The sequence below is a fragment of the Heptranchias perlo genome, chromosome 8 (assembly GCF_035084215.1).
Source record: "Heptranchias perlo isolate sHepPer1 chromosome 8, sHepPer1.hap1, whole genome shotgun sequence".
In the NCBI taxonomy this organism is placed as follows: Eukaryota; Metazoa; Chordata; class Chondrichthyes; order Hexanchiformes; family Hexanchidae; genus Heptranchias; species Heptranchias perlo.
Window position 1 is genome coordinate 83,442,712 of NC_090332.1, and position 26,138 is coordinate 83,468,849.

The window sequence follows — 26,138 nt, forward strand, 5'->3', positions numbered from 1 at the left end:
CGGCAGATTGGAAAACTGCTAATGTAACACCCTTATTTAAAAAGGGTAGTAGGCAGAAGGCTGGAAATTATAGACTAGTTAGCCTAACATCTGTGGTGGGTAAAATTTTGGAGTCTATTATGAAGGAGACAGTAGCAGAACATTTGGATAAACATAATTTAATAGGACAAAGTCAGCATGGCTTTACGAAGGGGAAGTCATGTCTGACAAATTTGCTTGAGTTCTTTGAGGACATAACGTACAGGGTGAATAAAGGGGAACCAGTGGACGTAGTGCATTTTAGACTTCCAGAAGGCATTCGACAAGGTGCCACATAAAAGATTATTGCTCAAGATAAAGAATCACTGGATTGGGGGTAATATTCTGGCATGGGTGGAGGATTGGTTATCTAACAGGAAGCAGAGAGTTGGGATAAATGGTTCATTCTCGGACTGGCAACCAGTTGCCAGTGGTGTTCCGCAGGGGTCGGTGCTGGGTCCCCAACTCTTTACAATCTATATTAACAATTTGGAGGAGGGGACCGAGTGTAACATATCAAAGTTTGCAGATGATACAAAGATGGAAGGGAAAGTAGAGAGTGAGGAGGACATAAAAAACCTACAAGGGGATATAGACAGGCTGGGTGAGTGGGCGGAGATTTGGCAGATGCAATACAATATTGGAAAATGTGAGGTTATGCACTTTGGCAGGAAAAATCAGAGAGCAAGTTATTATCTTGATGGCAAGAGACTGGAAAGTACTGCAGTACAAAGGGATCTGGGGGTCCTAGTGCAGGAAAATCAAAAAGTTAGTATGCAGGTGCAGCAGGTGATCAAGAAGGCCAACGGAATGTTGGCGTTTATTGCTAGGGGGATAGAATATAAAAACAGGGAGGTATTGCTGCAGTTATATAAGGTACTGGTGAGACCGCACCTGGAATACTGCAGACAGTTTTGGTGTCCATACTTAAGAAAAGACATACTTGCTCTCGAGGCAGTACAGAGAAGGTTCACTCGGTTAATCCCGGGGATGAGGGGGCGGACATATGAGGAGAGGTTGAGTAGATTGGGACTCTACTCATTGGAGTTCAGAAGAACGAGAGGCGATCTTATTGAAACATATAAGATTGTGAAGGGGCTTGATCGGGTGGATGCGGTGAGGATGTTTCCAAGGATGGGTGAAACTAGAACTAGGGGGCATAATCTTAGAATAAGGGGCTGCTCTTTCAAAACTGAGATGAGGGGAAACTTGTTCACTCAGAGGGTGGTAGGTCTGTGGAATTTGCTGCCCCAGGAAGCTGTGGAAGCTACATCATTAAATAAATTTAAAACAGAAACAGACAGTTTCCTAGAAGTAAAGGGAATTAGGGGTTACGGGGAGCGGGCAGGAAATTGGACATGAATTTAGATTTGAGGTTCGGATCAGATCAGCCATGATCTTATTAAATGGCGGAGCAGGCTCGAAGGGCCGATTGGCCTACTCCTGCTCCTATTTCTTATGTTCTTATAATAGCATTGGGCCTAGCTGTAATGCTTCCACAGTCAAATAGTCTGCAGGAGTCAGCGCCTTCAGGAGATGGGGGGAGAAAATTGGATGGAAAATAAAATTAAAGATTGATATAACTTTCGTTGATGGCCATGATTCCTCTCAGTGACAGTTCTTAATCTCAGCCAGACTTTCTGGGGTGGAGCAAGAGAGGGAAAGATCCAGATTTCAACGTTTCAAAAACTTTATTCAGGTAAAAAAATTTTTTAAATATGGAGCCTTTTTTTTTGTTTTAATTGGAGAGGGTGTGTGTGGGTGGCTGTCTGAGAGAGAGGGGGAAATTACTGATTATACATCTGTTGTAGCTTTCTCTTTGAGCTATTTAAACTTTAGAAAGCACATTAATCGCAGAGAGGGGCAATGTCCTTCCCCATTGTATTTGAATCAAAAACAAAAATGCTGGAATCACTCAGCAGGTCAGTCAGCATCTGGGAGCGAACAGGTAAATTAACATTCCAGGTGTGGAGCCTTCTTCAGAACTGGACGATATTACTGATCAACAGCAGTTAAAAAGATGCAGAAGAAAGGGAAGGAGAGGGAAAAACAAGCCATGCACTCACACACACACACAGACACACGCACATGCACACGCACACGCACACAGACACACGCACACACATGCACAGACGCACACACTGACACATGCACACACACACACTGACATACACACAGACTCGCACTCACACTGACTCGCAGACACACACACACACATTGACTGACATACACACAGACTCGCACTCACACTGACTCGCAGACACACACACACACACACATTGACTGACATACACACAGACTCGCACACACACTGACTCGCAGACACACACACAGTGACATTGACACACACTCACACACTGACACACAGTGACACTGATACACACGCACTGACACATACACCCACACTCACACACACTGACACTCACACTCACACTCACACACAATTAGACTGACATACAAACACACACACACAGTGACACTGACACATGCACTGACATGCACTAATACACACACTCACACTCACACACATGCACTGACACACACACACACTGACACACGCACACATACACGAGAGGAAATAGAATGATCTGTAAATTGCTTTGTTGGGAAACAGGAGATTGTTAAATAGTTAAAGTCATATTAATATGAGTAATGATAACACCTTATGTGGGGCATTTGTGGGGAGGTAAGATTTGATGCCTGGGGTGGGGACTATGCTGGTGGAGGGTCTGCAGCCTTGGTTCCGACCTGCTTTTTCTTCTCCTGCTTCATTTAGCCTATGTGTTCGTGCTTCCATTTCTACCCACCTTACCATGCCCCCGCCCCTCCTCCCTACACCATCTCAGCTATTCACACATTCTCTGTCTCATAAATGACCTTAAGTTCCCTCATTATGCCTCCTGCATGTCTCGTTTAAGCCATTTAACCAGTTCCTGTTTTCCACTTTAGCACTTGAGGTGTTGCAAACCTGTCGATCTAATCCACCTTCTTTTGTGTCCTTCCTTTTATGTTGTATTCATCTGCATCACTGGGGGTTAACCCTGTCTCTGAACTCCCAATCGCATCGTATTCCGCAATTGTTGTAACAGTCTTGAATTCAGTTATCTTGTTGCCAATGCTTCTAACGTCCTTCTACATAAACCTTAATAGGTTGATCCTATCATTTGCAGCATTCCTTTTCTTATTTGATCTTCCCGTTATTGATTTCTTTTTCGTTCTGATTATATTTTGTTTGCCCCTGCACAGTATTGTGTCACACAAAGCTATACTTCTGAGTTTGATGTAATAACACTGCAATTGCCAATGTTCCGCTAATGCACATTGTGAAAATGATAGAAATGCAATTTAATTCAAATAGGTTAATTGGTCGTGACTGAATCAGTAATGTCACTCCCATTTATATTGTTGGATGCATCCAGTGATATATAAATGCTCTTTAACAGGGCATTCTATATGCCATATCAAAAAAGTATATATTATCTATGAAAGATATTACACCCTGGTCTGCATGACAGTACAGATGGCATAAAGGCTTGTTAGTATCAATTCTGTTACTTTCTGAAGTTGGTATAAAAACTACTAACATTTGGAAAATAGTCCCCTCTGTTTCTTCGGCCAGGTAACATTTCCCTATTTGTCTTTCCAGGAATGGACTGATGCACTATTCAGTCTGGCAACTAATCTACTGGCACAGAACAGGTCAAGAGACACTTTATTGGACAAAGTGTAAGTTTGATCATTTTTTTTTTGTTGCTTTTATTTAGCTTGTTTCAACATTTTCTAAAACACAGAAAACATCACTACCCTAAAGATTTCGTATCTGTATTCCCACAAGTAGAATCAATACCATGGAGTTTAGGTTAATCTGTCTCACAATGTAAGTTCAATGGGGGTAGATTTTGATTCCGTGCGATAGTGTTAAACGGGAGATGACGAACCAGCAGCCCGTTCTACATCTCTCTCCCTTTTTATTTCCATTGATTTCATAGCTGACGATTCATTATCACCCGTCTTGCACTGTTGCACAAAATCAAAACCCACCCCAATCTATCGAACTGCTGTGCCATACTCCGAATATGTACTTCACCCAATAGCTTAGTCGCAAACTCATGAAATGCTCCCAACTGAATCAAGAAATCTGGAGCGATAAGCATCTCAGACACAAATCTGCATCCTTCTGATGGAATGTTAGAATTTTATCCAAGACCATATTTAAATAAGTCACTTGACCACCTAGCTTACTTGTCTTTTACTATTTTTAGGCTTTATGATCAGTGAAATATGACCCAAATTAAATATGTACACGCGAGTATTTTGGGCATTTGATGGAAGTACTTAAAATTGACAGACTGTATGTGACAATTCTAACCAATGACCATATGCATCAGGGACCAAAAAAAATATATGCCAGATGTGGTAATGGTTATGGTGGTAATGCTGTGCCAGGCAGAGCTTTTCCTGGGGAAGAGTGGTGGTGGTGGTAGAAAGCTTTAACTTTTTACAATCCACCATTAAATCTGTTGTTCGTGTACCAATGATAACACCAACAAGGCTTAAGTTGTTCAGACTTCTGTTTCCCCTCCTTTTGGAAACATTGCTCAGAGTGGCGAACCAACAGTGCTCGCCGCTCCATAGATTCATACTAACCCACTAACTGTTCTTATATGGTTATATAGAAAGAAAGAACTTACATTTATATAACACCTTTCATGACTTCAGAACATCCCAAAGCACATTACAGTCAATGAAGTACTTTTGAAATGTAGCTGCTGTTGTAATGTAGGGAAATGTGGCAGCCAATTTGTGCACAGCAAAGTCCCACAAACAGAAATTAAATAAACGACCAGATAAACAGTTTTTTGTTGGTGTTGGCTGAGGGATAAAAGTTGGCCAGGATACCAGGAGAAATCCCTGCTCTTCTTCAATTAGTGCCATGGGAATCTTTTACATCCACCTCAGTTTAACATCTCATGCAAAAGATGGCACCTCCGACAGTCCATCGCTCCCTCAATACTGCAGTGAAGCATCAGCTTAGATTATGTGAGTGGGGCTTGAACCCACAACCTTCTGACTCCAAGGTGAGAGTCCTACCACTGATGCTTAATATCAGAGATTAGCGGTAAAATAGCTCAGAACTTGGGGGGTTCAACGTTCAGAATCTCAATGTCTGAAGGCCAAAAGTTAAGGGAGCACTAGCAGGGATTAACAGGTCACCCAACTATGAGCAAAACTGACCCCCCTGCGACTATCAGGAATAAGAGAGGCACATAACAATCATAAAACCACATTAAATCACTGGGATCAGGCAGATGGGTAACCACAATACCTTCTACTGTCCCTGCACTAAATCACTTAGGAAATGATTTCAGAACAAGTTTAAAAAGCTGAACCCTGTTTTTATTACTGTCACTGCAGAGCTAGCTGCCATAATGAACATTCCCCTCACTGGATACGTGTTTTTGCCTGCAGCATTAAAAAAAGGCAGCTGCATTCAAGTGTATCCAAATATAAATTAGGGAAAGTGCAGAATTCCACAACCCCCCCCCACAAAAAAAATTAACTTAAATTGCCCACATCTGTCCAATCCAGTTACCCTATAAAAGCATAGATCATATCATGAAAATATATTGAGCACATCTCAGCCTGGGATGTATTAAATTGGTGGAATTCAAGATTGTGCTTGGGGTGAGAGTCCAGTTTTAGAAATCATAGAATCATAGAACGGTTACAGCACGGAAGGAGGCCTTTCGGCCCATCGAGTCTGCACCGTCTCTATGCAAGAGCAATCCAGTTAGTTCCACTCCTCCGCCCTATCCCCATAGCCCTGCAAATTGTTTCCTTTCAAGTACTTATCCAGTTCCCTTTTGAAGGCCGTGATTGAATCTGCCTCCACCACCCCCTCAGGCAGTGCATTCCAGATCCTAACCACTCACTGTGTAAAAAAGTTTTTCCTCATGTCACCTTTGGCTCTTTTGCCAATCACCTTAAATCTATGTCCTCTGGTTCTTGACCCTCTGCCAATGGGAACAGTTTCTCTCTATCTACTCTGTCAAGACCCTTCATGATTTTGAATACCTCTATCAAGTCTCCTTGCAACCGTCTCTGGTCCAAGGAGAACAACCCAGCTTCTCCAGTCTATCCACGTAACTAAAGTCCATCATCCCTGGAATCATTCGAGTAAATCTCTTCTGCACCCTCTTTAAGGCCTTTACATCCTTCCTCAGGTGCGGTGCCCAGAACTGGACACAATACTCCAGTTGTGGCCGAACCAGTGTTTTATAAAGGTTCGTCATGACTTCCTTGCTTTTGTACTCAATGACTCTATACATAAAGCCCAGGATCCCATATGCTTTTTTAACTGCTTTCTCAACCTGCCCTGCCACCTTCAACGATTTGTGCACATATACACCCAGATCTCTCTGTACCTGTACCCCTTTTAGAGTTGTGCTCTCTAGTTTATATTGCCTCTCCTCATTCTTCCTACCGAAATGTATCACTTCGCACTTTTCTGCGTTAAATTTCATCTGCCATGTGTCTGCCCATTCCACCAGCCTGTCTATATCCTCTTGAAGTCTATCACTGTTCTCCTCACTGTTCACTATACTTCCAAGTTTTGTGTCATCTGCAAACTTGGAAATTGTGCCCTGTACACCCAAGTCCAAGTCATTAATATATCAAGAAAAGCAGTGGTGCCAGCACTGACCCCTGGGGAACACCACTGTACACCTCCCTCCAGTCCAAAAAACAACCGTTCACCACTACTCTCTGCTTCCTGTTACTTAGCCAATTCTGTATCCGTGTTGCTACTGCCCCCTTTATTCCATGGGCCACAATCTTGATGATAAGCTTACTATGTGGCTCTTTATCAAACTTTTGAAAGTCCATATACACCACATCAACTGCATTACCCTCATCTACCCTCTCTATTACCTCATCAAAAAACTGCGAAATCAGCTTATTTCCTCTCAGCTTGGGGTTCTTATGTGCCGCTGTTGATTTTCTCAATGGTGCTATTTAATGTTGGGGCATCTCTGTTTAAACAGGACTGTTGAGAGGTATCATGAACTGTATATCATGTACTGTACAATGTATACTGGACATCTAAATCAGCATCTCATGAAGCTGCATGTGGCGGAATTGATTCTTTTGACATGATAGCGAGGCACTTTGAATATTAATGAGTTCTCTGAGCTATAAATAGAACAAACTTAAGAAACGCTCTTCAATATTAAAAGGGGTCTTTGAATCCTAGCGGCACTTTTAATTTATCTAAAGATGTAACAATACTTTCTCAACAGTGGGAATAATGATGCATTGAAAATAGATATTAAAAAAACCTTGCAGGTTGTATACATTACACCATATAGGGTATGTACTATGTCGGTACATGATGCATGTGTGTGTTACAATATAATAAACACTAAAGTAATCCAGCCTAATGAGAAAAATTCTTATTTTTGAGTAAAGCCAGCTCATCGTATCACAACTGAGGTCAAAATTCACAGTGTTGTACAGTGCCCCTCTACTTATCACACATGGTAATGCATATATACCTCGATATGTTCCAAAGCAAGATGAATTGCTCGGTGAAGCAACTAGTTTAGATATTGATTCAGTACAGAGCCATTTAGTGTACAGGCTGTGCAATTGTCCATCTATCTATAAGTATATTTATATGTAGTTAGTACCTGCTCCTCTGGGAGCTGGGAAACAGTGAGTGAGTCAGCAGTGACTGAGCCAGTGTGACTCTTATTGTAAATAATGATCTTTGTAAAGAGGTCAGGTTGAATTTCACTTATCAGAGGAACCAAAGGGGTAAAAGATGTTCTATAACAGTTATATTCTGAGTATGTGGTGCATGTGTTTCAGTGTATAGTGTGTTACGTTTTCAGTGTGTTCCACAGATGCTGTATGCATTTGAGTGCCCGAGTCTGCATTTCTGTGTGTGATGTATTCATTCTATTATTTATATTTATATATATATATATATATATATATATATATATATATATGAGTTCAGTGCGTGGTTTATGTTTGTACAGACAAATGCTCCCAGGACCCCTTTATATAAATCTTATCACACTTTAATATCCACACATATAAAAATGGAAAAAGTAGCAAGTACAAAATTTATTTACTCCATTTTGCAATTGTATCATGGTTATATTTGGATTTTCTTATACATTTCAAAGAAAAGTTTAAAATGAACAGTTGACAAGCAATTCTATCAAACAAACATTTTTCTGTTTTATAGGTACACCAAGCTCAAGCTTCAAACAAACCAGGATGCCCGGATCCCTGTAAAAAAGTATGTGATCCCACATTATCGTGTGGGCAGATCTGACCATTTCATAATACTCTGAATAGTGTATGTTGTTGTAGCAAAGACCTGTAAGAATTATATTCCATGGCTCAGTTGGTAATTACGCTACCCAGTGTGAATCAGCGCCAGAGGGACCAGTAAGATCCCAGGTTAAATTGCTGGTTTGTGCTGAGTTAGACTATCTCAATTGGGACAATGATGTGGGCATTACAATTGGCGTCAGAATCTCAGGCAAGGTCGGGGGGAGGGGGGGGCAGAAATCAGCTGGTGTTCCTGCTTCTAATCATTATTCAGTGATTCCTGTTGGAAAATACTAGTGTGGATCTCGGACAAAGACAGGATCAGGTTTCTTTGAGCTATCTGTTTGGTTGAATAACCGGCCGGCATTCACCGTCTCGGCTCTTCCGTGACAAGTCATCACTCGGGCAAGGTTCTGGAGAGCGGCCTTTGCCTATTGTACAATACCCTGGTGAAATTCAGCACCTTCAAGAGAGGAGGGGAGAAATTTGGAGGGGAGCCAGTATTGCATTCAGTAAATTTGTAAAGCATTAAATAGGTGGTAGAGTTCCAGGATACAAGTTACTCATAAATCCAAACAAAATAACGTATTTTCTGGTTGAATTTTAGATGTCCTCCAGATATTATTTTGTTTCGATTTTGATGTTACTTAGAAAAGAAAATTCCCGCTCCTTTTGTTCTAAGTTTTGCACATCATACTCTGGGTTAAAGCATAGGCTGGCAACCTATTCATTGGCCTCTCTCCCAATGCCGCTTTGTAGCCAGAGTATAATGTGGTTGCTCTTCTTTCTCATTTTGCTGCCCCCCCTCCCTGGGAAGTGGTCAGTTGCTATTTGACACTTTGTTTAGACTGGACAACTGAGACCAAAAGCAACAACAACAATTTGCATTTATATAGCACCTTTAACATAGTAAAATATCCCAAGGCGCAGGAGCAATTATGAAACAAAATTTGACACCGAGCCACATAAGGAGACATTAGGACAGGTGACCAAAAGATTGGTCAAAGAGGTAGGTTTTAAGGAGCGTCTTAAAGGAGGAGAGAGAGGTAGAGAGGTTTAGGAAGGGAATTCCAGAGCTTTGGGCCAAGGTAGCCAAAGGCACAACCGCCAATAGTAGAGCGATTAAAATTGGGGATGTGCAAGAGGCCAGAATTGGAGGAGCGCAGAGATCTCGGAGGTTTGTAGGGCTGGAGGAGGTTACAGAGATAGGGAGGGGCGAGGTCATGGAAGGAATTGAAAACAAGGATGAGAATTTTAAAATCGAGGCATTCCTGGACAGGGAGCCAATGTAGGTCAGTGAGCACAGGGGTGATGGGTGAACGGGACTTGGTGTGAGTTAGGATATGGGCAGCAGAGTTTTGGATGAAAACTTACTGCACAGGGAATTACGGGTATGAGTCTCAGCCATTGCACTTATGCTCTGTGACTAGTGCACATCTATGCTTCAAATATTATATTTTAAAACTTTCAAGATAATCTCATTTTTGCATTCCTCTTTTGAAATTCAGTATCTGTGCAACTGCACACAAACAACTGTCAGGGTCCAGAGGGGCAATTTTTTCACTCAAAGGGTGGTGAGTGTCTGGAACGAGCTGCCAGAGGCAGTAGTAGAGGCGGGTACAATTTTGTCTTTTTACATGGGTAAGATGGGTATAGAGGGATATGGGCCAAGTGCAGGCAATTGGGACTAGCTTAGTGGTATAAACTGGGCGACATGGACATGTTGGGCCGAAGGGCCTGTTTCCATGTTGTAACTTCTATGATTCTATGATTCTAAGATATCCAGTCAGTGTTGTCAGAGCCGGGTAGCAGACCAGAGTTGAATGGCAAGAATGGATGAACAGGCTAAAGTTTTGCTTTCTAACCTTTGGTGATCATGAAATATTTGTGTAGAGCTTCCCCTCAGCAGATTAAATTGGTGGGGTAGATTCAATGAAACAGTAGGTTATGTATGGGCTGTGGACTGGTTGGGTCAAAGGGCATTTTCTTGTCCTCTGTTTTTTAATGCTATAAAATGCATTATAAACACGTTTAAATTCAAACATCACCAACCTTGTCTTTTTCTTTTTTCTTTTGTGCAGCATTTTCCGGATGTTTTCTGCTGACCGGAAACGAGTAGAAACTGCGTTAGATTCCTGTGGTCTCCCTTCTGGCAGGGTGAGCACTATAGCCGTCAATGTCATTCTGTTACCGCAATTAACATTCATGAGTAAAAGGCAAGAGTAGACCAATTTGCCCTAAATAGCCACTGTATGGGATTGAATCAAACCTTGGTTATCTTTTTCTTAAGAGTTTTTCGTGCAACATCTGTTGCCTGTTTTCTGTGGAAACTTTTTTTTATCTTGAAATCTTGTCTGCAACAACAAACCATCACTGCAGGATATATTTTCCTCTCTGTCTCTAGAGCTACAGAAAAATTATCTCACTAAACTGTCATTATAAATCATTAAATATTTCGTGAAACAATTTGTAGTAATCATTAAAAGTGAATTCCACTTATATCAAGAAATCTGCTGCATAATACCCTTGATCTAAATTGATTATTTCTTAATCAAAAAAAAATTTCCACTTCTTTGCATCTTCATCAACATGACACACTAAATTACTCTACGAAAGTATAAATACCTTAGCAATTATTACTTTAAGAACTTTCCAGGTGGTGCACATATTTCCCTTAAATATACAATCAGGAGATTTGTACAGTTACTCAGAGTTTGCAATAAGAGGGAATCTCATGATTACAATTTTTAAAGTTAGACAATTCAAGGGAACATTATTATTTTTTTTTTGTACAATTCTATTTTTTTTAAACATATTTTTGTTGTGCATTGAGAGAAGTGGTTTGCAAGAATTATTTAGCCCAATGCGCTTGAGAGAGCTGATTTAATGGGCACTGTTGCAGTCATGAAATTTACTGAAGCATCATTGAGTTTAACTTGCTGAATGTCAAACCTCACACACCCACTAATTGTGCATGAAGGGGTAGTCATTATGTTAGAATTAATAAAGTGGGCACTAACTTTTGCCCATGCTTGTAACATTTCTCCGAGGAGTGAACAGGTGTAATACACAGTAACACTAACACACACACACACACACACACACACACACACACACTCACCTGGTATAAACTTTTGGGTTGCTTGTTCACTGCTTGATTCAAAGAGAATTAATGAGAATTGTATAAATTTCAATCACATTCATTTATGCCATTTGCAGCACCTGTCAATGCACAGGGGAAACAGGCAGCGTTCAAGAGGTGAGCAAAGCGGAGAGAAGCCTTATGGAACTAGTAAAGGGGAGACTTTTAGTGAACTTTGCAGTATGTGTGTTGGATCAATTATCTCCAGGCCAGACTTTTTGGAGGCAGAGGAGGAGCAGCAACAACAATAGCAGGAGACAACTACCTGGGAGGTTCAAGGTCATGGGTAGTAGGATTTAATGACTTTGTAAAAAAGCATTCATTCTTGGGATGTGGGGTCACCAGCAATACCGGCATTTACTGCCCATCCCTTGTTGCCCTGAGCAGGGGGTGGACCTTCTTGAACCGCTGCAGTCCATGTGGTGAAGGTGCTCCAACTTTGCTGTTGGGTTGGGGGTTCCAGGATTTTGACCCAGCGACGATGAAGGATTGGCGATATATATCCAAGTCAGGATGATGTGTGTCTTGGAGGGGAATTTGGAGGTGATGGTGTTCTCATGCACCTGCTGCCCTCGTCCTTCTAGGTGGTGGGGGTCTCGGATTTGAGGGTTCTGCCATAGAAGTCTTGGAGAGTTGCTGCAATACATCCGAAAAATAGTACATGCAGCAGTCAGGTATGCTAGTGGTGGAGAGGGTGGATGTTTAGGCTGGTGAATGAGGTGCCAATCAAATGGACTGCTTTGTCTTGGATGGTGACGAGCTTCTTGAGTGTTGTTGCAGCTGTACCCATCCAGGAAAGTGACAGGTATTCCATCACACCCCTAACTTGTGCTTTGTAGGTGGTGGAGAGGCTTTGGGGAGTCTGAAGGTGAGCCACTCATCGCAGAATACCCAGCCACTGTCCTGCTTTAATAACCACAGCATTTATGTGATTGTCCAGTTGAGTTGCTGGTTAATGGTGTCCCCCAGGATGTTGTTGGTGGGACACTCGACGATGGTAATGCCACCGAATATCAAGGGGAGATAGTTAGGCTCTGTCATATTGGAGATGGTGTGAATGTTACTTGCCACTTATCAGCCCAAGCCTGGACGTTGTCCAGGTCTTCCTATATGCGGGCCTGGACTGCTTCATTATCTGAGGAAGTGTGAATGGACCTGAACACTGTGCAACCATCAGTGAACAGCCCCGTTTCTGACCTTCTGATGTAGGGAAGGTCATTGATGAAGCAGCTGAAGATAGTTGGGCCTAAGATGCTGCCCTGAGGAACTCTTGCAGTGATGTCCTGGGGCTGAGATGATTGGCCTCTAACGACCAAAACCAGGTTCTAGGTATGACTCCAGCCACTGGAGAGTTTTCCTCCTGACCCCCATTGACTTCAGTTTTACTAGGGCTCCTTGGTGCCACACTCAGTCAAATGCTGCCTTGATGTCAAGGGCAGTCACTCTCACCTCATCTCTGGAATTCAGCTCTTTTGTCCATGTTTGGACCAAGGTTGTAATGAGGTCTGGAGGCGAGTGTCCTGGCAGAACCTAAACTGAGCATCTGTGAGCAGGTTATTGGTGTGTAAGTGCCGCTTGATAGCACTGTTGAGGACTCCTTGCATCACTTTGCTGATGATTGGGAGTCATTGATCAGGTTGGATTTGTCATGATTTTTGTGGACAGGGCATACCTGAATAATTTTCCACATTGTCGGGTAGATGCCAGTGTTGTAGCTGTACTGGAACAGCTTGGCTAGAGGTTTGGCTAGTTCTGGAGCACAGGTCTTCAGCTGGGTTATTGTCGGGCCCTGTAACCTTTGGTGTGTCCAGTACACTCAGTCGTTTCTTGATGAGACCATAAAGTGGGGCGAGAGTGGGACCTGGGAGACCATAAAGTGGGACGAGAGCGGGACCTGAGAGAGAACATAAAGTGGGGCGAGAGTGGGACCTGAGAGAGATCATAAAGTGGGGCGAGAACGGGACCTGAGAGAGATCATAAAGTGGGGCGAGAGTGGGACCTGAGAGAGAACATAAAGTGGGGCGAGAACGGGACCTGAGAGAGATCATAAAGTGGTGAGAGGGGGACCTGAGAGAGAACATAAAGTGGGGCAAGAGGGGGACCTGAGAGAGACCGTAAAGTGGGGTGAGAGCGGGACCTGAGAGAGACCGTAAAGTGGTGAGAGGAGGACCTGAGAGGGACCGTAAAGTGGGGTGAGAGCGGGACCTGAGAGAGACCGTAAAGTGGTGAGAGGGGGATCTGAGAGAGACCATAAAGTGGGGTGAGCGGTGACTCTGAAACAGACAGGAAAATCACAGTGACATCACAACACAAGCAGGAGTGGCAGGGGTAAGTTACAGATAAGTATTTGGTTTATTGGTTAGTGTTTTTGGTGGTTAGTGTAAGTTTTTAGTTGATCGGTTAGTGTTTTTAGTAGTCTTTAGTCGTTTTTTTTAAGTGGCTAGACTTTGTGTTTTAGTGTTAGCCAAACAGTAAAATAACCTTAAAGCTAAACAAACAGTTTTAAATAACTGTTAACTAACATGGCAGGTGAACTGGGGCCCGTTGCATGCACATCCTGTGCCATGTGAGAACTCCAGAACACTTAGTGTGTCCTGGAGAACCACATGTACAGGTAGTGTCGTCAACTGCTCGAGCTCGAGCTCAGAGTTTCTGAATTGAGGGACGGCTGGTGTCACTACAGTGCATACGGAAAGCTGAGTGTTTTAGGAGCTGGTAACCCCGCAGCTACGGGGAGTTCAGGAGGAGAGGGTATAGGTGACCACCATGCACACAAGGAGGAACAGGCAGTCAGTGCAGGAGAGTGGCACTCACAAACTGGTATTCAATGTTGAATACTAGTGAGGGTGATGTCACCTCGGGGAAGTGCAGTCAGAAGCAAATCCACAGCACCGTGGGATACTCGACTACAGAGGGGGCACAGGAAAGTGTAGAAATGCAGTTGTTATAGGGGATTCAATAGTCAGGGCCTTGAATGACACATTTTCATGAGACAGAAGTATAATGTCTCAATATATAACCTTTCCAACATTTGGTCCATTCTGGTGTGTGTTGCAGCAAAATTGGCAGAATTTTAGTATGTTGAATGCTGTATAATATTCCCACTTAAAAGAGGCAATATGCATGTTTGCCAATGAGCAGCTGCAGAAGGGTCAGTCCCAGATAGAGGAAGAGAGGGAAACATGAACTCTTGCAGAACACTAGCCAGTGCCCTAGGATATAGATGCAATAAGTACTAATCAATGATGTTTTTTTGAAGCTTGCATACAGCCTCTTCTGCAAACAGAAGAGCAGAATAAGAACATGAGAAATAGGAGCAGGAGTACGCCATTCGGCCCCTCGAGCCTGCTCCGCCATTCAATAAGATCATGGCTGGTCATCATCCTCAACTCCACTTTCCCGCCCGATCCCCATATCCCTTGATTCCCTTAGAATCCAAAAATCTATCGATCTCAGCCTTGAATATACTCAACGACTGAGTATGCACAGCCCTCTGGGGTAGAGAATTACAAATGCAGAACTGTGTAAATATATTTTACCTAAAATTGTCCAATTGTGTATTTTTGACACAAGACTATATGCGCCTTTTTTACATTGAGAAATACAATTGCAATTTTTAGTGAAGAATATTTGCTTTTTTTAATGTAAGGGTGCATGTGTGCAATATGCTGTGGCGTTCTCTCCTTGGGCATTATGTGCTAATGTACTGTATCTGTTCTCTTGTATTGCTTTGAAGAATTCCTGAGACGAGCCTTAGGATCTTTTCTGATTCCACTGGCAGTTCTTCTGTACTTGTTGCAGACAAATATGGTCCTGTATGTGTGTTGGAAGTAGCCTGTTCTCCTGCAGGTGTATCGGGCTTCATGCTTTGGAATTCTTCGTCTATCACTTGCTCGCAGACTGTTGCTGGCCAAGGACATGCTTTGACTCGAGAGGCAGCTGCCGGTTCCTGTGATTCTGCATGCATGCTGCGACTGGAGGTTGAGAATCTCGATGTTCAGAAAGCGTGGCTCTGCTGCGAGTTTTCTGAATCCCTCTAACTTGGCTTTGTCCAGTGTGTTTCCAAGCATGTTGAAAACTAGCCTGCATCACATTGTGGGTACGTTGCTGAAAGATGCTCCAACTCTGATTGTGTCTGGCATACCTGAGGGCTCCCCTGCAAATGCTGCTGATGCTGAATACTGTTCAATGGTAATCTACAGAGCAGAGCATCCTTGAGAACAAAAGAAATAGAAGCCAGACTAGGCCATACGGCCCCTCGAACCTGCTCCGCCATTCAATAAGATCATGGCTGATCTTTGACCTCAACTCCACTTTCCCGCCTGATCCCCATATCCCTTGATTCCCTGAGTGTCCAAAAATCTATCAATCTCAATCTTGAATATATTCAATGACTGAGCATCCACAGCCCTCTGGGGCAGAGAATTCAAAGTTTCACAACTCTCTGAGTGAAGAAATTTTTCCTCATCTCGGTCTTAAATGGCCGATCTCTTATCTTGAGACTATGACCCCTAGTTCAAGACTCTTCAGCCAGGGGAAACAGCCTCTCAGCATCTACCCTGTCAAGTCCTCTCAGAATTTTATACGTTTCAATGAGATCACCTCTCATTCTTCTAAACTCCACAGAATATAGGCCCATTCTATTCAATCTCGTCTCATAGGACATGACTGTGCACAACTGGCTGGTACAATCTTCACTTCTACCCAGACCAATTTGCAATGTCTTGCGCAATGAAGAAGTGACTTGCTCACCAGTTCAAGCCAATTCATCAATGCCTCCACAAAATCAAAAAAATGGCTCAGTGGGGCCTGTGGCCATGCTGTACCTTCACACAGCAAAAGCCAATCTTTCTTTGCGCATCACCTTAGCTGTGCTGCCACGTCAACCTCACTAACACTCTCTGAATTGTATGTGTCTGGACTGGTGTCTGCTTCAGACTGCTGAGGTGAGCATGATGGTCCCACACGACTGGGTTTCCATCTTTGCTACCTGTGGTCTTTCAGCAAAATAATACTAACACGATGGTAAACGTTGTGTTTTGTGGTAGAGCACAAACACTGCTTTGAGCCTGATGATGGTGAACATCATTGCCACTGAGCATATATACAATTATTATTGCACAAACCAGAAACGCTGTTGTTTCTATAAACTTCAGTGTTTGTCCATGTTGTGTACAGCTCCCAGCCTAAGAGTTCCATGATATCCTATTTGCTGAGTGCTAGTACCAGCACAATGCCACCCAGTGATGGGCTCAGGAGAAGTCATGCCCTCCCCTCCCACCTCCCCCCCCCCCCACCCCCCCTCCTCCCACCAATCATTCTGAGGTTGGCCAACATTGCTTTGGTAGATCACCTCCATTTCACTCCCAGAAGCCTCTGTCACCCGTCTTCAACCTCCAGGTTCGGCCTGCAAGACTGTGCAGTTCCCGACTCGGCCTTTGGACTAGGCAACTCAGCATACCCTGGTTCCCAGCTCAGTTTCTTTCCTGCGTAGTCAGAAAAATCTTGAGTTTGCCCCCCACCACAGTTGTCCAAACCTCGCTCCATCACTGGTTCCACCTGTTGAAGGAACAGGGTGCACTGCTTCAGCTGTAACTCTGCAGAAAGAAGTAACCACTGCACAATGGCACATATATTCCTGGATTTGGTAGATTGTAATGTAAAATACTTCACTAGCTGAAGATGGAAGTGAGCCAGCAACATGAATACTTTAGTGTAGTCAGTTCTGTTTATGTATATGGATAGTTACTGAACAGTTTTTCTCAGCTGTTAGCAGGCAAGTATGCTTTTTCTAGGCTGTTTTAATAGTTCGGAAATGTCCTCATTACCTCCACTTACAGCAATATATTGGCGAAATGTGGGTTAACAATACTGTCTGACACCGTCACATAATTGAATAGGAATTTCTACCAATATAAGATAATTGGTACTCAAAGCTATAATTAGTAATGTCCTTCAATCTTTAGACTTTTAGTCCTTGGGGTCAGCTAATCAACACATCATAATTTACCTTATCTGATCTTTTATATTCTCCGTGTTGCTGATGTCTTGCACTATATGATCAATCTATGGAACCGGCTCCCTCGAGGGATAATGAAAGCAGTTAGTATTGATTCATTCAAATGCAAATTGGATAGATTTCTTTCAGAAAAGAACATTTTGGGAGACAGTATTATGAGTAATTTAAGACATAACATGTGGTAAATGTAGCATACTTGGAAGGAACAGCTGACTTTGGACCTATGGTTCCCAAAACTCTTCACCACTGGGGTTTTCCTCACGTCATGTAAGAAATAAAGGCTTGCATTTATATATTGCCTTTCACTATCTCAGGACATCCGAATGTGCTTTACAGTTGGTGGAGGGATAAATATTGGTCAGGACACCGGGGATAACTCCCCTGCTCTTCTTCGAAATAGTGCCATGGGATCTTTTACGTCAGCCTGAGAGGGCAGAGGTCGACTAATTGTTTGTTGATTGTTATCATTAGTCATCAACTCCATTATCGTTGTATCACGTGACTACCAGGATGGCAGAAGGCCAACTCGATGGACATTGGTCCTTTTCCGTCCAGCAATTCTTATGTTCCTATCGACTTAGGTTTTTTACCTTGAGGCACCAAGGCTTTAAGAGGCTTTAAGAAAACAAAAACCTTCCCAATCCAATCTGAACCAGGAAAACCTCGCATTTAGCTTATTTTAATCAAACTCTTCCCTTTTCCAAAAATTGGACTCTGGACTCTGATTTGAGGATTCACTTTGTGTTCCTGGCTTTGCATCTGTCTGGTTTTATCTGGTTACTCGTGCTTCAGTGTTTCAATGTTCCCATGCTCCCGTGTTTCAATTACATTTTTCTCTTACGAAAACAGCAGTTGAAGGACTGTAACACCGAAAAGTTAATGCACTGCTCATGTCACTTTAATTGACAGAGGACTCTTTGTTTACAAAACCTTTACACCACATCTCAAAAAAAGAAATAAGAGTTCAGAAATAGATGCTTAAATATGCACCCTTTCATACAGCTTTAAATAGACGAGGACGTGTATTTTAAATGCGCGTTCTTACGGGATCTGTAACTTTAAAGAGCGTAGAATTATGCCACTTACTGTGAATAGACCCTACTCTGAACGAAAAGTGAAGTGTTTGAGTGATCCATTTTGGTGACCAATTATCAGATCAGTGTTTACAAAGGTGAGATAAGGTTAACAATAATTTGCTGTTTGAAGATGCACTGCAAATGTGCAGTAGGAAAGTATACACATCAATAAAAATTACCCTCATTATAAACAACAGAACAGTTTGAAGTGAATTTTGTTTCCTTAAAATCAATGCATATAAATTCTTTCTAGCAGATTCATACAACTGAGTGGCTTGCTAGGCCACTTCAGGGGGCAGTTGAAAGTTAACCACATTGGTGTGAGACTAGAGTTATACATGGACCTGATTGGGTAAGGAAGGCAGGTTTCCTTCCCTAAAGGACATTGGTGAACCAATTGGTTTTTATGATAATCCAATAGCTTCATGGTCACTTTTTTTTAAACTAATACCAGCATTTTTGTTTCCAGATTTATTTTTTTTAAACTGAATTCAAATTCTCTGGATTATTAATCCAAGCCTCTGAATTACTAGTCCAGTAACATAACCACCACACTATCGTACCATAGTACCCGAGAGTGATGGAATACTCTCCACTTGCTTGCTGCAGCAATGCTCAAGAAGCTCGATACCATCTCATCCACCAGCCTAAACATCTGGCCCCTCCACGACCGCTGTACCGCAGCTGCTGTACGTTCTATCTACAGGATGCACTGCAGCAACTCACCAAGGCTTCTTCGGCAGCCTCTCGCACCTATTCTTGTGACTTAATCAAAACAACATGCATTTTAACCTGGATGTATTGCACCCTATATACAGTGAAATACGTTCACCAAATCACTGCCTGGAACAAAGTGTGATTCATGTCTGGAATGGTCTTCCAGATTGGATCGTGGAGGCAAAACCTCTGAAAGCCTTCAGAAGGCAGTGAGATGCTGTGACCCGAGGTTTCTATGGAAGGATGGCATTGATGAACCAAGTGGCTTCCCTCATTTGTAGTTTGCGAAACAATACAGCATTGCTTATGGCAAGAATACATGTGTGTGTTTTCCACATCTTAGGATATGAATTTACTCGCATAAAATGAGATTCTGTGGCCTAGACATTGGACCTTGTTGCAGTCGTTTTACATGCATTTCAGGGACCAATGTCCTGTGCCCCAAGGATGCCTGAAAGACATCGACCCAATGTTGGGTCAGGCCATTTTTCTGTGGCAGTTGCCTAAAACAGGCATTAGGCTTGTTGCATGTGCTATTGAGAGTCCCTTACACCTGTTTTAGGACGCCCCTCTGGGAAACTGGGCTGCCCTGAGCGGCACAAACGCTGAGCCTACTCCGCTTAAGTTTTGCTCCTGTAGATGTGGCCTAACAAGCGGCCGCCACCAGAAGAGTAAGGAAACAAAACAAAAAATGTTGATGTAGATACAGGGGGAGCAGGAGTGTTCCTCCCAGCTCCACAGCTCACCTGAGGGCCACTGCCAGCCACGATCGTCACACCCTCCCACTGTTCTTGCCTCGGCACTTACCCAAGGCCGCTATCGGCAACGCAGGCCTCCCATTTGGCCTCCAACAACCAATACCATCCTCCTTTGTGCTAGGTATAACTCCAGCCACTGGAGAGTTTTCCCCCTGATTCCCATTGACTTCAATTTTACTAGGGCTCCTTGGTGCCACACTAGGTCAAATGCTGTCTTAATGTCAAGGGCAGTCACTCTCACCTCACCTCTGGAATTCAGCTCTTTTGTCCATGTTTGGACCAAGGCTGTAATGAGGTCTGGAGCCGAGTGGTCCTGGCGGAACCCAAACTGAGCATCGGTGAGCAGGTTAATGGTAAGTGCCGCTTGATAGCATTGTCGACGACACGTTCCATCACTTTGCTGATGATCGAGAGTAGACTGATGAGGCGGTAATTGGCCGGATTGGATTTGTCCTGCTTTTTGTGGATAGGACATGCCAGGGCAATTTTCCACATTTTTAGGTGGATGCCAGTGTTGTAGCTCTTCCAGTACAGCTACGCTAGAGGCGCTGTTCTCAAGCTGATCAATCTTGATTTGTTTGTAAGCTTTCTTCATTTCCTTGACACCAGTTTTCATTGCATCCACCGTAGTCTTTGTGTCTTTCAATGACTGTATGATATAGTTGGCTTGTTCCATGTTGTTCATACGTTCTCTTCTAGTTCTGGAGCACAAATCTTCAGCACTACAGCCTGGAATGCGCTGCCTGAAAGGGTGGTGGAAGCAGATTCATTCATGGCTTTCAAAAAGGAATTGGATAAATACTTGAAGGGAAAAAATTTCAGGGCTACGGAGAAAGAGCTGGGGAATGGCCTCCTTCTGTGCTGTAACCATGCTACGATTCTAGTTTATATTGCCGCTCCTCGTTCTTCCTTCCAAAATGCATTACTTCTATTAGGATGGAGAGCCATGCCAGCAGAGCACATGTTCACTCAGCCACTCCCTACTGCGGCACAGTTACAATGAAAAGCTCATCACAGGAGCTGAGCTGGTCCTAACATTCCATTGTACAGCGTGTTGGAGCTTTCCAGAGAATGCCCTTCAAGCAAGTTACTGCTTGATATTGTAGCTCTCAACAAAAAGTTAGTAATTAATTTGGCCTAAGTTAGCCAAGCGCTTCCATGGAGTAATTGGTGACCAATGAACCCAAAGAAAATATTGAAATTGTTAACATAGAAACATGGCTGTGAATAGAAAGTGGACATCAGATAAAATTAAGAGGGTGTTTCACAAATATGGATCTGTTAAGTTTGGTGGAGGAAAGGCATTACTAGTAAAGAATGATATAACAGAGATCAAAAGAAATTATTCAACAGCAGACGTGAAGATGGCAGAAGTAATTTGAGTAGTAATTTGTAGTGACAAGTAATAATTGACAACTGCTGTCTCCAAGTGAGCATTGTTTGGGGGAAAAAAAGAAAGTCCGATAATCATTGAGAATTTTGATATTCATGGGGAAAAACTTACACATCAGGAAGAGGGAAAAGAGGAGTGAAAGAATTTCATTGAGGTGATTAAAGGCTTTTTAAAACATTTGAAGCAGGGTACAAGGGCAGATACCACATGAGATTTAGTGTTTTGCAGTTCGCCAGAATTGTTCCTGACCCGCATACTGTTTCCAGTGATTATTGTGCAGTTGGATCTGATATCAAAACAAAAGCAGAGGCCAAAAATAACAATAGAATTGTGCAAGGTTTTTGAATAAATTTACGACTAAGCTGCAACTTAATCAGTTTTTGTGTATGAGTCATTCATAGATTCCCGTCAGTCATATGTTTCTGTACTAGGAATGACTCACTTGCTTATGACAGCTGAAATGCCAGCCATTCTTAAATTGAGTGGAAGGGCAATCATGGAGGATAAGGGTTAATCACAGAAGTATATGAAAATATGACTGCTATGCCAAAAATAGGGAATACCAATTCTCATATCTTATAGCCTTAATTTCTTTGAAGTCATGGCTGCCCACGAATCATGAATAAATATTTATTGATAATATTGTCTTTTATAATATTAAGACACGGTATTCTGAAGACTATGGAATGCTAATGATAAGATAAATGCAGATAGTTCAGAATCTATCATCTGGCTGCTTTCACGCACATCCAGCAGATATTATCAACACGAAACAACAAGAAGACACATCCATTAACAAACTTGTTATAACAAAAAGTTCAGACACACAAAATTGCTAGCTGTGACAGGATATAAATTTCAAAATGTTGAGGACAGTTTGTTCCTTTCAAAAGCACTAAACTAATTCTGTTAATTCAGAATGAGATCCTATCAAGTCAGAAAAAATATTCTCCTGAGTGTAGATGACTTTTTATGAAAAATATGTAGCAATTTATGACAACTGGTATTGGGGGTATAGCTGTGTAATGTTAGTTGGGGTTAGACATAGCGAAGATGTTTCCACTTGTGGGGAGACCAAAAGTAGGGGCCATAAATATAAGAACATAAAAAAATAGGAGCATACAGTCCCTCGAGCCTGTTCTGCCTTTCAATAAGATCATAAGATCAAGCCATAAGATAGTCACCAATAAATCCAATAGGGAATTCAGGAGGAACTTCTTTACCTAGAGAGTGGTTAGAATGTGGAACTCACTACCACAAGGAGTAGTTGAGGTGAATAGCATAGATGCATTTAAGGGGAAGCTTGATAAACACATGATGGAGAAAGGAATAGAAGGGTATGCTGATAGGGTGAGATGAAGAGAGTTGAGAGGAGACTTGTGTGGAGCATAAAGGCTCTAAGTTTGATTAGTTTATTAATTATCTCCCCCCTTTCTATCTTAATGTCTTTATATCTTTTTTGATCTCTTCTTCTAATGTCTTGCCCGCCATGTTAGTCTCCCTGGTAAATACTGAGGCAAAGTAATTATTTAAGATTTCTGCCCTTTCACTATCATTTTGTGCGTATCCCTTAGTGGCCCTATCCCTAGCCTGATTTTTCTTATGTAATTTATGTGTCTGTAGAATACTTTACTATTTCTTTTTATATTCCTTGATAATTTAATTTCGTATTTTCTCTTTGTCTTCCGAATTGTTTCTTTGACTTATTTCCTAATCTTTTTGTGTTCCATTTTGTCATCCTCTCCTTCATTGTCTATGTACTTAGTGTGTGTCTTTAGTTTCAATTTTGCCCTTATTTCATCCATGCTGTTTCTTTATGGCTATCATGTCTTGGAAACCCTGTGAAAGTTTTGGTAGCTGCCAGTCCGGAAGCCACCAATGTGTTTAGAACCACCTCCTGCCGCCTCTTAACTGCCGAAATCTCCTGGACTGTCAGTCTCTCCAAGGTGTCCTGCATGTCAGGAGTAACTTGCTGCAATGTGTTACACATACAGTAGTGGACTCCTCCTACTTCTCCATCATCTCAACCATATGCATGAAAACCGTCTCCATTGCCTGCACATGCAGCCTATGCTCCCTAATCATTGTTTGTTCAGAGGCTGTCCCCTCATCACCCCGCCCCCATGCAGCCACTTCCTTGGTCATTATTGTGGAGATGCCGGTGATGGACTGGGGTTGACAATTGTAAACAATTTTACAACACCAAGTTATAGTCCAGCAATTTTATTTTAAATTCACAAGCTTTCGGAGGCTTCCTCCTTCCTCGGGTGAATGTTGTGGAAATGAAATCGCATTTATAAATCACAGAACAATGCTTGGTGATTACAGACAGTTTTTTCAACTGCCCGTTGCCAAGGCAATCAGTATGCAGACAGACAGGTGTTACCTACAAGGTCTCCGAATATACAAATCACCAAAAAAAAAACAGAGAGAGAGAGGTAGAAACATTTTTTGGTGATTTGTATATTCGGAGACCTTGCAGGTAACACCTATCTGTCTGCACACTGATTGCCTTGGCAACGGGCAGTTGAAAAAACTGTCTGTAATCACCAAGCATTCTTCTGTGATTTATAAATGCGATTTCATTTCCACAACATTCACCTGAGGAAGGAGGAAGCCTCCGAAAGCTTGTGAATTTAAAAATCACCAAAAAATGTTTCTACCTCTCTCTCTCTTTTTTTTTTGGTGATTTGTATATTCGGAGACCTTGTAGGTAACAACTGTCTGTCTGCATACTGATTGCCTTGGCAACGGGCAGTTGAAAAAACTGTCTGTAATCATCAAGCATTGTTCTGTGATTTATAAATGCGATTTCATTTCGAGGATTTCATTTCCACAACATTCACCTGAGGAAGGAGGAAGCCTCCGAAAGCTTGTGAATTTAAAATAAAATTGCTGGACTATAACTTGGTGTTGTAAAATTGTTTACAATTGGTCATTATTGCTCTTCTAAGCTGCTTCATACAGAAAAGAGCAAGCTGCTCAGAACTCACCATCCCTCCCAATCGCAGCAAGCCAATTACCAGTGGTTTCACTACTGCCATCCCGGGCCGCTTGCATTTTGAGGCCCTTGTTCAGAAGATTAAGTGGATTAGGGACAGGATAACGTGGGAGGGCAGAAGTCACACTGCCGCTAACCCACCAATTGGGAGAGATAGAGAGAGAATGGGGCTCACAGAGAAACATTTGAGTATAAATAGGCACAAGTCTCGTTTGTTAATTTTCCATCCACATTCTGCATAGATAATCTGAAACGGAAATGAGATCATTCTTTTCTTCTCACATACTTTCTAGGCTCAGCATCCTGACAATAACCGTCTTTGACAGCATCTTTTTTATTTCTTTATGGCAATGTTATTCCTGATGTGTTTCGTCACAATGTAATGAGCAGCCTTTCAACATAAATTAAGTTCCACATTTCAAATTCAATGATACCCGAGGAGAAAGATTTTCCCCCAACTTGCATTCACTATAATCTAAAACCAGTTGTTTGATGTTTGTCGGTTCCAATTTCTTCAGCAATATTTGATGTGTTTTGCAACATGCCTCTGGAAGGATCACAGTGTATATTCGATATTAATGCCCCACTTTGTTTCTTCATTATCAGCCGAGGATTTACCTAACTGTATCACCCAAGCTGTGGGCTTTTCTGGTGATAGGAACAGGAGTAGGCCATTCAGCCCCTCGAGCCTGTTCCGCCATTCAGTTAGATCGTGGCTGATCTGTATCTTAACTTCATTCACCCTCCTTGGTTCCATATCCCTTAATACCCTTGCCTAATAGAAATCTATCAATCTCAGTTTTGACATTTTCAATTGACCCCCAGCCTCAACAGCATTTGGATGGAGAGAATTCCAGATTTCCACTACTCTTTGTGTGAAGAAGTGCTTCCTGACATCAACCATGAATGGCCTAGCTCTAATTTTAAGGTTATTCCCCTCCTTGTTCTGGACTTCCCCACCAGAAGAAATAATTTTTCTCTATCTACCCTATCATCTTAAACACCTCAATTAGATCGCCCCTCAATCTTCTGTACTCAAGGGAATACAAGCCTAGTCTTTGCAACCTGTCCTCATAATTAAACCCTTTCAGCCCTGGTATCATTCTGGTGAATCTGCGCTGCACCCCCTCCAAGATGTTTGTTAGACTAAAAGTTTCTCTTATGTATTTTCATGAATGGACTATTAATGATATTGGGGGTCACATTAAACTTTGATAGGGGCAGAAAACTAGAGGTAGCAGATAGGTCACCCACTGTACACCCCGCCTGTACACCTCTCCTGTACATCCCATCTATATATCTCGCCTGATTGTACTTTCTGTTGAAGTCGATGGAAAGGAAAATGGAGCGAGGTGTATGATGGGTGACTGATCCGCTACCACCCATTTTGCACCCCCGCTGTAGTTGAAAATGGCCTCCATTGTATTAATATTAGACTATGGAATGAAAATCCAGCAAATAGGTTGATGTTAAAATCATTCAAAATTACATAGTTCTGCAGTTGCCCCATCTAATTCTACTGGGCCCTTCCCTGTATGATTCATGTGTGCCAAGTACTTGAAATAGAAATAGTTCCGATCTTGATTAAATGTTATGCCACATAATTGAAAATATGTCTTTGGATAATTCAGCCAGGGTCCCACTCCAGATTGCTGTCCAGTGACCTCCTTA

General features: G+C 42.3%; 1 protein-coding gene across 3 annotated transcripts in view; it reads left to right on the forward strand.

The window, feature by feature from the left end:
- plcb1 (phospholipase C beta 1) overlaps window positions 1-26,138 on the forward strand; it is a 646,154-nt gene that overhangs the window by 406,642 nt on the left and 213,374 nt on the right. For all 3 annotated transcript variants that reach the window (XM_067989433.1, XM_067989434.1, XM_067989436.1), the window contains exons 5-7: window positions 3,665-3,744; window positions 8,273-8,326; window positions 10,443-10,518. In XM_067989433.1, the coding sequence (XP_067845534.1) occupies window positions 3,665-3,744; window positions 8,273-8,326; window positions 10,443-10,518 (210 nt within the window). The remainder of the gene's footprint in view (window positions 1-3,664; window positions 3,745-8,272; window positions 8,327-10,442; window positions 10,519-26,138) is intronic.